Source organism: Balaenoptera borealis (assembly GCF_965194805.1).
Source record: "Balaenoptera borealis genome assembly, chromosome: 4".
Classification (NCBI taxonomy): domain Eukaryota; kingdom Metazoa; phylum Chordata; class Mammalia; order Artiodactyla; family Balaenopteridae; genus Balaenoptera; species Balaenoptera borealis.
The window spans coordinates 62,242,064-62,254,418 of NC_138861.1; the positions used below are offsets into that span (position 1 = coordinate 62,242,064).

At 35.2% G+C, this 12,355-nt stretch overlaps 1 protein-coding gene across 9 annotated transcripts in view; it reads right to left on the minus strand.

Annotated features, from left to right (window-relative positions):
* Positions 1 to 715: 715 nt before the first annotated feature.
* SLC4A4 (solute carrier family 4 member 4) overlaps positions 716 to 12,355 on the minus strand; it is a 429,784-nt gene continuing 418,144 nt past the window's right edge. For 8 of the 9 annotated variants that reach the window (XM_082390084.1, XM_082390085.1, XM_082390086.1 and 5 more), the window contains 5 exons: positions 12,000 to 12,173; positions 9,540 to 9,701; positions 6,037 to 6,133; positions 3,615 to 3,694; positions 716 to 2,867 (listed from right to left, as the gene is read on the minus strand). In XM_082390084.1, the coding sequence (XP_082246210.1) occupies positions 3,651 to 3,694; positions 6,037 to 6,133; positions 9,540 to 9,701; positions 12,000 to 12,173 (477 nt within the window). In that variant the 3' untranslated portion in view covers positions 716 to 2,867; positions 3,615 to 3,650. The remainder of the gene's footprint in view (positions 2,868 to 3,614; positions 3,695 to 6,036; positions 6,134 to 9,539; positions 9,702 to 11,999; positions 12,174 to 12,355) is intronic. The other variant, XM_082390089.1, reaches the window with a different exon arrangement.

Genomic DNA, 12,355 nt, shown 5'->3' on the forward strand with positions numbered 1-12,355 from the left:
AGACACTTGGTAAAAAATTTACTGTTGTATTCTTTGTGTCCAGTTTACAGAGAAACAAAACCACCAAAAATCTGGTTAGTTCTTTGATAGTGTGTAAATTCAGTTAAAATACAGATAATTCGGTGGCTCTGTGTGGACCTCAGGGTTTGTTTGTTTGTTTGGTAACTATCTGTGTTCCTCTGAAAGTAAATGATTTTTAAAATACTTCCCTGGGTTCCAAAATATTGAAAAAGTTTGATACTAACTGTTCCTTTAAAGCAAATACAAGGTGCCACTCGGCATTCATATCATGAGTATCGACCTTCTGTCACAGAATATGGATCATAAATGAAGGTGCAGGTAGCTTTTAGATATACTCAAAGGCTGAAATACTGAGTTAAGTTGCTTCAGGAGTTCTTTGAAAGGGACAGAGAGGGGCATGAATCCTCAAATACTTGATTCATGATCAGAAAAATAAATTATTCTATCTAGAGCTTTTATAAAAGTGAACAAAAGTGTCTTTAATTTAACAAGATCCTAGGTTAGGCTAAATTTAATATGCATGGCTTTTAAACATTTTATTCATGCTCAGGAGAAACAAAGAGAAAAGCTTCATATAGTTTTATATTAAGGTAATGAAAACCTAGATAATACAGAGTAATCATTTTAAGGATAGCTCTAAATACAAACATGATGCCAAAATTTGGCATGTGAGGTTTTAACAAATAACATTCACTTTGCCACCTTCATTTTAATGAAAAAAATTGTAGGTCATTTATGTCTAATTTGTATAAAATTTCAGGTTTTAAGATTATCAGATACTATAAAAGTAACAGTTAATTTAGAACAATACAATTTTTATAATCAAAATTTCAACAGGACAGAATTGTAATTTAATTAATATAAGAACGAGTGGGAGTCAATATGTGCATATTATGAAACCAAAATAAGTGGTTTCGCTCTGCTTCTAGTACTCCTCCAACGACCGTAGTCAGCATATATCACAAATATGGTTACAGGAATCCAAAATTATGGATTCAACATTTAAAATGCTGTTTTTAATGCAGATTCATAATACATAATGCAGCCTATTAAAACACTACATTTAGATAACATGCTAAATTTGGTTAAAGATCTAATTTTCTTTTTTCTAACTTTCAATATGGTACTTTGAAATACACATACACACACGTATATAGACATGTATATTCTATACGCCTCAATCACAAAGAATAATTGCCTTTCAATCTTAAAGACAAGTGTGAGTATTGTTAAAATGTATATATATATACTTCTGCGATCCAACTGCATTCTCATAGACACTTTATAAATATAAAAATGGTCTATCACAGTCCTATGCATTTTGTATTGTAAATAAGGGCTATTGTATCAGTGATGGTGACTGCTGTCTGGGTAATAAAGTATATTTACCCTCATTTGCATAACAGTAAGTCTCCTGGACCTCTGATGGATTTTTCATATGTGATTTGGGTTTTATAAAAACTGACATGAGAGGCTAGATAACTTTGCCCTTCGCCTATCATCATTCTGTCTCTTTCTACCCTTGCACATATGTGTACCAACCACACACAGAGTACATACACAAACACACAAATGTTTTCAAAATGAAAAAAACGTCTAACAATACTGCATAGGACATCAAAATGGTAATACAATCAGCAACTTTGCCCGGATACTACTATTATCAAAACATCAGTTATTCCCATTACAAAGGAGTGTCTCCCTCCTCCCCCAATCTCCTTCATAGAACAGTTAAATTTCTCTTAAAGAAAGGGAAAAATGGATGCTTAGAAACATGGTGTTTTTAATCCGATCTAGCCCTCTGGCATACCCTAGAGGTGGTGTGTGTGTGTGTGTGTGTGTGTGTGTGTGTGTGTGTGTGTGTGTGTGTATGTTTATGTAAAAATCACATTATATACAATACAATTTTTACAGAAAGCCTGGCAGCTACAAATAAGAGGTAGAACTACTCAAAACTATGTTTCCTGCTGCAGGAAAAAATTCATTTTCTTTACAGTAATTAAAAAAAAGTTTAAAAAATTGACAAAAAATAAGTTGCAGGTTAGACCCCATAATTTAAACAACAAAATCTAGGAAGAAAAATATTCTTCAATGTACTCAACAGATAAGTTCATTAAAGGGTTAAAAAAAGTTGCATAGGAAAAAAGGGACGTTCCAGCACTTGCTACAATGATGGCAATAGTTTCTCTAGTGGGAGTAAAGTACCTTTAGTTTTTCTTTTGATAACTCTTAAGAGATTAGGGTTTATAAGCAAGAGCAAGTTAGAATAGCAGCACTTTTTCCAGTCCTGGAGAGTGCTATAAGGGAGAAGGGACTGTCTGGAGGTCAAGGTTTGTTCAACCAGACAGAAAGACAAGCCAGTAAGCACAGCTCCAAAGCTCAAGGTGGAAGTTCCTTCAATATTTTAATAAAAGGTGTTATAAAATCCTTAATACTTTTGTCCTCTGCTTAATAAAGGAAAAGGACAGGGTCAGTGTGTGTCTTGAGAGACAGAGGAATTTGGTTGTCAGAGGACACATTTGAAAGTATAAGAACAAAGAGGGGATTCTTCAGATGTTGTTTATAAGGAACGGTGCACTACTGTCTTGATTTTACCTATGCAAGAGAGAAGCAGAGAGAGCACTGTATTGTTTGGCCAGTGACCAAAAACCAAAACAAACAAAAATTAAAAAATAAACAACCAGACAAAAAACAAGAACATAAACAACAAAAACTGTCAGTTGTAAGAAAGACAAACAGGTTACAATGTAGTTTCTGTTCCCTTGCTCCTCCAGAAATAATCATTGTCTTCAGGCTCAAGTTCTATTCTAATTTGAGGCACAACTTTTACTGGAGTTCTAGAAGGACTAGAGAAAAAGAAAAAGGAAAGAAAAAAAAAGTAAGTAAATCAGAATTCCTTTACCATCTGTCAAATGTTTATGCATTGTACAGAAGTCAAATGGGTCCTTCTTTGTTCTCTTTAAATACTTCCTCTTTCTGTATTAAAAACAAACATTTTTTAAATGGGATGAAGTTACCAAATAGAGTTAAGAAATTCAAGTAAAAATTTCATAAGCTCTCACACCTAGATTAGAAAAAAAAAACAATCAAGAAAGAGGACTTCCAGGTGGGTGACACTGTCAGAAGCTGAAGGACAGAAAGACTGACGTGAAGAAAATATTCAGAGATTTCACGATTTTGAAAATCAAGGAGGATCTGAAATCTCTAGAGTTGTGTTAAGAGGGAATAAAACTATTGGAGAAGAGCCACCAGGAAATGCCAGCTACCCTTAAAACAGAGATGATGCTGATATGACAAGAGCTAACACTGATCCTGGGCTTTACCTTAATGATACTGAAAGATTCTTATTACTAAGAGTAATATTTTCTAAGTAATTATTTTCTAAGTAATTATTTCTAAGAGTAAGTCGAGTAGGTCTCTTAGAATGTTTTCTACAAGTAAAAGCTGGGATGAGGTCTGGTGACTAGATAATTTATTTAAGATAAATTGTAGAGGATGGAGAACAGGGCGTTCTGCCGATAACCCGCCATTGGTTCCATTTCTGTGGGGTGATCATCCCACAGAATAACGTAAAATACTGGGCTGTCCTTTACCTTGGCATACCGAGTGACTGAAGGAAAGGAATTTTATCAGCATGATGTGTGGCGTTCAAGGAATGTTGGTGATTTTTCCCCTAAAAAAAAAAAATTTTTTTTCAAATCATAAATAATAGTCATTGGTAAAGTATAACATTAGAATGAAAAATTTTTAAATCTTCACAAAAATGGATGCATCTTTCACAACTGGAAAGAGTAAGAAAGACAAGTTTAGACAATTTCAATAAACACAGTATCAAGCTAAGAATCTAAGTAGGGTGATGAAGTCAAAATCACTCAGTCTCTTATTCTAGGTTTTCTAAAATGGGCCAATGTTGTTCTTTTCAGCGAGGGGGCAGGGTAAATCATTCCTAGAGGGTGATAGCACCTACTTAATGTCTAAGACTTGTCCTTGGATTTCCTGCCATGTTCAGCATTCATAATTTTGTCCTGCTGTTATTCATGCAGGTAAAAAAAAGATTTTGAGAAACTTACTTATACTGCAACTCTACTATCAATTTTGTTCTTTCATGGATTAATATGATACTAGAAAAGATTTTAGAATGATCATTGGTATTTTGCTTAAGTAAATTTCTAATATCACATCCACTAATTTCAATGTATCCTTTTAAAGGGTTTTTGAGAAAATGAAGAACAACTAGCACTAAATAACCAACTTGCCACAGACTTTTTCCAGGAGCCTCAAATTCTAGCTGATGATTTTTTTTTTAAGCAGCCTTTAAATTGTACTTAGAAGAGCTGTGCTAGGTTATGATGCCAATGGAAGACATCCTTTCATAGTCTCTTTTTGCTAGTTAATGCTCTAGAAATGAAAAATGAAACCAGACAATGTTTTGGGGAGCTTGAACTTACAAAGAAAATATTCAACTAAAGCCCATTGATAGGATTGAGAAGAAAGTAGCCTCAGTCACAAGTTACAGGCTACAGATTGGACACCAAAGGTGAGATTGCCTTAATTCTCTTTTCTTCAAACCAGCCTCCAAGATGGCCCCCAATGCACCCTGTCTTCTGTTATTCATGTCCTTATACAATTTCTCCTCACACTGTACCAGGGTTGGTTTGTGTGACCAATAGAATATGGCAGAGGAGATGGTATATGACTCCTGAGATTTGGTTATAAAAGACTGCAGTTTCTGTCCTGGTTTCTTCTCTGTTATCACTGGCAGCCATGTCATGGGCAGCCCTAAGAGATGCCCATGAGCCAAGGAACTAAAATCTCCTGCCAACTGCCTTGTGCTTGAGCTGGGAAGCAGATCCCCAGTTTCAGTCAAGTCTTCAGACTCAGCTCCAGCTAAGAGCTTGACTGCAATCTCACGAGAGCCCTTGAGCCAGAATCAAGCCAAATCAGCAGCTCCTAAATTCCTGAACATCAGGAACTGTGGGAGGAGATACAGGTTTGTTGTTTTAAGCTGCTGAGTTTTGTGGTAACTTGTTACACACCAATAGATAACTAAAATACCCATTTTTTCATAAACAGTCATTCATTTCAAACTTTTCTTGGTAACATCTTATTGAAGTTGAAGTAGCACTATCAAACAGAAATGAAGGTACTTCAACTGTCTGTTCCTATAACAAATCAGTATACTTTGAAGTGCATCTGGATCTAAAAGAATATGTTTTCTTCAAATGAGAACTCAAAGTAAAGTAGTTTGGAGGCACTTGCTGCTTGCTATTGGAAAAGCTTGAGTTATTCACTAATGTTACTACAGAGGTTTTCACCCTTTTCAAATGGCCTGTTAACTCAATTACAAAAGAAAAGATGACAGGTCAAAAACCATTATACCTTAGCCACCAGGCTATTACCCCAGAAAGACCAGTGCAGTTACAAAGATAATTTTGAAACAGCAGAAAGGGAATGAAGAAATTAGGAAGAAAATGCAAATATCTTATGAGCTATACCCAAAGAGCGGTTGTTAATATTTTATGATTGCCAATTTAATTGAAAATAACAATTATTCCAAATTCTCAGTATTAACAATTGATTCATTGATCTTTGAGAGACCCATTATGCAATTTCTCTTTTGAGCTGATTTGGTCATTGGTGGAAGCCTAAGGAAGACAAACAGTAACAGACAGTGATGTAGTACTAGAAGCTGCCATTCTACATACCAGCAGAAAAAAAGGGAAATCAATTAAAAACATGGTGACGAATTTAGCAATTCAAAGAAACCGGCGATAACTTGGATCAGAGAAAAGATGACCAAATAAAAACTTAAATGGTTATGGATAAAAGAAAAAGGTAAGGAGTGAAGGTCAAGGAACGTAAAAATGAAGTTTCATAATAATTAATGTAAATCTTCACATAGAAAGAAAAGAAAGAAAACAGAGGAAAAGTTAATGAAGATGATAGTCCTAAAGTTTTTTCTCTGTAAGTGCAAATCATATTCAAGCTGGCATGCAAGAGGTTAGTTCTACTCACTGTCGGAAGGTTTGCTATCACTTAGGAAAGGCTGCTGTTCCATGATGTCCATTGGAATTTTAATACTTGGAACTTTTTCTGAGTATGGGCAGTCAGACTGTGAAAGAAATTTATAACAGGTTTTAGAAAGCTTTTACTATACAGACCTCCCTACCTCCCAGTATTGATTAAACCTATCATATTGTCATTTACATTGTACTAAGGAGAACAGCCTTAGATATAATCACTTCTCCTTTGCTGACTTTTCAAGTTTTATGGCATCTGCCCCTCACATTTGTTTTCCTCTCTTCTGAGTTAAGGGGATTAAGTCAACTAAAACTAGAACCACACCAAACGGAGATCACTACAAATTAAACAACTGTAAAGCTTTCCATAAGCTGGATTTACAATCAAATATTTATGGGGGTTAGTTGTATGTGTGTGTGAAGCAAATAATCTCAAGCGTGAAAGACTATAATTTAGGAGACTTCCTAAACTATAATATGGTCTTGAAATTTTTGTTTCCTTTATGCTTTCTGATTCCACCTCCAGGAATATGATGACTTATCTTTCCTTCCAAGACAGGTAAGAAGACTTTTTCTAATATCTACTCACAAGGGGTCATTTACATAGACTTGAAAATAAACCCTCTCCCTTACTCTAATATTCCATCAGAACTATTTTGTAGTTTAAGGCTCATCTCAATTTGCTTATACCAAATATATTTGGCAACTTAGCAAAACATGAGAAAATAAAGTCAAAAGGAAGGTGCCTATGATGGCCAGATAGGCAGAGAAGAATCATAACCAAAATAAAATGATAAAACCAGGCAGCTAATCATGAAGCTTCTTAAAGAACAGACCACCTAAGCCAAAACTGTAACAGATTTCCACAGGATTATCACTTTACTGTTTGTTAGAATTCATTATATTGAATCCATGTCTATGCCTGGACTCAAAAGATGGAATTCATCTCTTAACTGAAAGTACCAAGGAGATGATGACCTTTAGCTGAAAGGGAAAAAATAGGAACTAGGGGTGAAAGGAAGTAAGAGAAAAATGAATCTTAACATAGAGCTACTATGCACATTGAAAATTTCTTTATGATGAATCTAAAGAGGATAATGAGCCACAATATTCTTTTCAAAGATTAAAATATTGTACTTCACTTGAAAAAAAAATGAAGATGCCATGTGCCCCTACCTTTGTAAGAATGTCAAGGACAAGTTTTATTACAGTATTTCAAAGTTTCCCCCGATAATAGCATTTATAGATGAACAGGTTGGCAGCCAACCCTTAATCATAGCCTACTGGGAGGGTTCAAAAATGACTGAGCAGCTCAAAATATTGGCAAGCCATAATTTTCACTAATTCTGCTCACAAATATTAGAGATGGAACTCCCATGCCCTCGTGTGGCTCCCGACATCCATGGATCCCACACCACACGATGCCCAGGTGAACATCAGGACAGCTACATTTCAAATGTAGAACCCCAAATAATGGCCTCAACACACAGAACGTATTACACAGATATACTCTGGCTGGATTCACTGTCTAGGATAAATATATAAGTTTGTTTGTTTGTTTGTTTTGGTGGGGTCGGGGGAAGAAGAGAAAGAGGAAAAGAAGAAAACAAGTCTCACACATTATCTTCAAGAAATCTGTTGGAAATATGGATTCAAAATGATAAATATTATTAATATAAGAATAGCATTATTTAAATAAGATATGATTTGTTGAAAATCAAATCTAAGACTTAGAAGACCTTCTCAGGAGCTCATTTGATCCAACTTCTGACACTAGAGAGCACTAAATTTAAAACATTGTTAAAAGTGGATATTTTATTACTATTTTTTTCTTAAAAGCCATTAGAGAAGAGGATTCCATAATATTATTTCATACATTTGTAATGTATAATGAATTTTAAGTTTGATGTACATGTACATAAACTGAGGTACTTGTTTTGAAAATTCAAGATGAAATACTGCTTTAATTATCTCAGTATTTCTGGCAGGTTTTTTTTTTTTTTGTCTAGAGTAGCCTAGAAATTTATTTCAAATTTTGATTTCTATTCAATGTGTAAACGCATCGTTCTTTTTAATACTGCATCTTAATCTGTTCTGCAGTTTAAGCACATTCTCTCTTTTTCTGTCATCATTGCAAACAGAAAATCTATATACATGTTCTCATTGAAGATGGATGGTGACAGTCACAAAAGCTCCCTCAGACTCTTTTTCTCTTTAGCTAAATGTGCCTCATATATTTAGCCTTTTCTTATTGGATCAATTTATCTGAAATCCAATTTTGTCTGTTGCCTCCCTTCACTGTACTGTTTCCAAGTTCTCCAAAAATAATACAATCAGACAGCCTGACCAATCGAAAATAACCAGACAGGCCTGGATGAGAGTTTTGCCTTTGCCAATATGTGTACACTTAGAAAAATGACTTAACGTTTCTCAGTCTAAATTTCCCCGTCTGTAAAACAGGAACAAAAATATACTATAAAGAGCTGCTTTAGCAATTAAGAACAAGGTATGCCTGATCCATCAAAATGATCAAGTACAGAGCAGACACCAAAAATTAACTAGACTCCCATGTTAGAATGAGATACTGGGGACTCCACTAGAATGGGGATACTGCATTGTGTAAAATCTAGAACAAACCTACAAATCTTCATATAGAAGGTGTCATTTTGGCTGTCCTTTCAAAAGGCTACTGAGATAAGCTATTGGGGTGTTTATGTGTGTGTGTGTGTGTGTGTGTGTGTGTGTTAAAGAAAAGTAAATCCCAGATTTTCTCTTAGCACTGATCACAGACCCCTACTGAAACACCAAGATTTCTGTGAAATGGCTTCCTAAAAAGTGGACATTTTATTTCTCAACTTAGTCATACGATTGCAAGAAGATCACCTAAATTATGACATTGACTGCTACAATTATGTAGAAAGACCCCAAATTCCAATTTCCGCTCCTTTTTATTGAAAGGTTACAGAGAAGTGATCTCAAATCATGTCAAATCCCAATGCAAGGATAAGTACAATAGCAGAGAACTTCGGTTGAGAGCCCACTCAAATAGACACACAGATCACAGGAGGTGAGGTCACCAGCATTTATCCACATTAGGCTTAAAATTATGTAAAACTGAGTTATTATCTCAAATTTAAATCCTGGACTATCAATAATAAACCCAATACATTTTATAGCATTATGAAGCAAGCTTCCCTTTTATGTACGAGATCAGAGATTGAAGTTTTTTAGATATGGTGGGCTTTGTTTTTTTTAGAAGTCATTATATCATTCAGTGTATTCACAGTTACAGAAAGACTTCAGAAAATACTTAAAAAAAAACAAAAACAAAGAGAGAAAATAAAGGGCAAAGGAAGGTGAAAAGTGACAAGTAGCATGACCAGGTAAACATCCTTGAAATTCAGTCATACATCGCACACAAGGGTTAAAAAAATACCATTTTCACATTCGTTTAACTAACTTTCGAATTTTACTTCGGAATTTTAGAAAGCTCCTTACATCGTCATTGTCACTGTCCAGACTCCCCTTCTTCTTTTTCTTTTTCTTCTCATCCTCCTTCTTTTTCTTATCCTTTTCTGGAATGACATCATCGAGGAAGCTGAGGTCGTGCTGGGAGAAGAGGTAGTCCATGCCTTTTCTGACAGCTACAAGTGCCAAGATCTGGAAGAATAAATATAAAAAGTAGGAAAGAACCCATGTCAGAATAAGAAGTCAGAGTGAGTATTAATACTGCCCTAGCAAAGTCAGTAGAAACCTATTTTGTACAAGTCTAGAGTATGACAGAACTCATCTTGCTTGTATGGACTTACATTAAGTAGACCATAAACATCTGCTTCATGGAGAAAGTTGGTTCACAGAAGTCTTACTTTAACTCACTGTATTTTGTTCACTGTACTGTATGATCCCTTCATTTGGAATTTCCATATGAAAAGATTATTTTTTAAACCATTTTCTTCCATGTCAGATTTTTAATAAAATAACTAAAAGTTTCAAGGGAAAAAACAGCCTGTGTATGATTTCTAATTATTCAAAATTAAAACATTACACAGGTTTTTGAAAGTCAAGAAAATCTGCACAACGCATAGTACACTGAGACATCTTCAAAGCATTAATAATGAGGTAGTATTTGAGTTTGCACAGACTATTTAATCTGCTGGGGCAACTTCAATCACCACTATTAATTGAATACTTATCTTGAGTCAGACGCTGTGCTAAACTCTTAGACAATATTTTCTCATTTATTCCCACAACAAACGTGAAAGGTAGATGTTAGTATCTATCCAAGAGCGGAGGAAATTAAAGCTTAGTGACATAAGTTAAGTTATCCAAGATCACAAAGCCAGATAAAGGAAGAATACAAAGGGTCCCAGTTTTCTAACTCTAACCCCAGTATTCTTGAACTCTGTATCTTTGATTTTATGAACTGCTCTTGAAGGTATCTTAAAGATGTCTTTGCTCAACAGTAAAATTAGTATGCAGTAGGACTCAGAAGTCCTGGCCCTGCCTGAAATTAACAGTTGTCTTTATCCATATTATGCTGTATGTCAGCCTCTTCATCTCTTAGAGAAATTAATAACATCTGACCTATTGATATTACATGATTGTTTTATGATCAAATAAAAGCTCTGAAAGATGAAAAATACTTTATAAAGGTAAAATATTTTTTATTATTACTTAGCACAAGCAATAAGAGATTTACTGGATATATTTCAAATTTATCGAGGTCTAACTTTGTTTTTCCTGGCTTTAGCAAAACTAATACATGAGTAAATTATATTAATAGGCAGATGGAAGTCTTTTCTCATACTCAGTGTGTTTTCCAGTAAGTTAATAGAGTTCTTTTTCAAAAGCAAAACATAAGGGATCATCAAGAGTAAAAATCTGACTCCACAAATACCGTTAATATTTGACACCATTTTTTTCTGCTTTCCTGGAGGAAAAAACAATTACAAACAACCAGTATACATAAAATAAAATAATAATTCTGGCTAAGAGTAAGAAAATTTTTGTAAAAAAATAAAATATGGTTTGTATATTAAAGTTCTATTTCCAAAGCTACAGGGGAGACAGAGCCAGACCTGAGGATGGCTTTGTGACTTGTTTCAAGCATATGCATGTGCATTTTCTTGTAAGAAATGTAAGGCTTCAGTAAAAATTCAATGATTATTCAAAAAATAAAGTCTTAATTAAAAAAAAAAAAAAAAAAAAAAGCTACCATAGCATTATTTCACACACACAAATTCAATGATGAAGCCAAATACAGAGCTATTGTTTCCTTTTGCCCTTCTTTCACTCGTGATTCAGAGTGGAATGTTAGTTGTTTCACCTTCTTTCTCATCATAACATGGCCAGGAGAGAGAGCCCAGACTTATCCTTAAACTTAGCATGATACAAAGGAGAAGAACTGCAAAAACTAAGCTTCTCGCTCCATTTCTTCCATTCACTGGATGATCTCTCATAAGTTGCCAAACTGGTCCTCTATTATTTGGCCTGAAATGTGCTGTACTCTGTTATTTAGACAAATCCCAATGTACAGCAGTATTTTAAAAATAACTAACGTTACGTGCACTTGTGTCTACCATGTGTCAGGCATTGTGCTATATACTTTATATTCATTATTGATGCTCAGAATGAAAACAAAGACGCCGCTCTCATTTTACTGATGAGTTAATGGCAGCTCAGGGAAGTTCACTGATCAGCACCAACCAGAGCCAGTATCTGAAACTCAGCTGTCTGACTCCAAGGTCCAGCCTAGACAACCACAGACCTGGCAACCTTAAATTACACCCAATCAAACCGATTAGGTCAAAGCTGGAACAAAACTGGAAGCACCCATAAGAGACACATGTGTCATCAATATTACAATAACCACACGATACTGGTGTGACCTCATGGGTAGGTTCAATTAAAACCATCCCCCCCAAAAAAATAAAATAAATAAAATAAAACCATCCCTACCATGACTGGGAAAATGATAGCAGCCACGGTTGACTTGAGGATCCAGAGCAGGGCTAGACAGAGCACCTGCAGGAAAGTGAACAGGTGAACTCTGCGCAGGGGGACATGGCGCAGGTAGATAAAGTCAGGCTGATGCTTCAGGGGCATCAGCAGCAGCTTCAGACGATCCATGAACTGGGGGAAGAAAGGGAAAGAGAGGACAAGGACATTACTTCAAGAGCTGCAGCACCAAGTCATTTCTTCACGTCTAACTAACCACTAAGCGATTTATACTCTACAATTTAGGCAGGCAATGTCCTGGTTAGAGGACGCTGGTCAGGGAGTGCAGAAATACAGTCTAACACGGTAAGACGCAG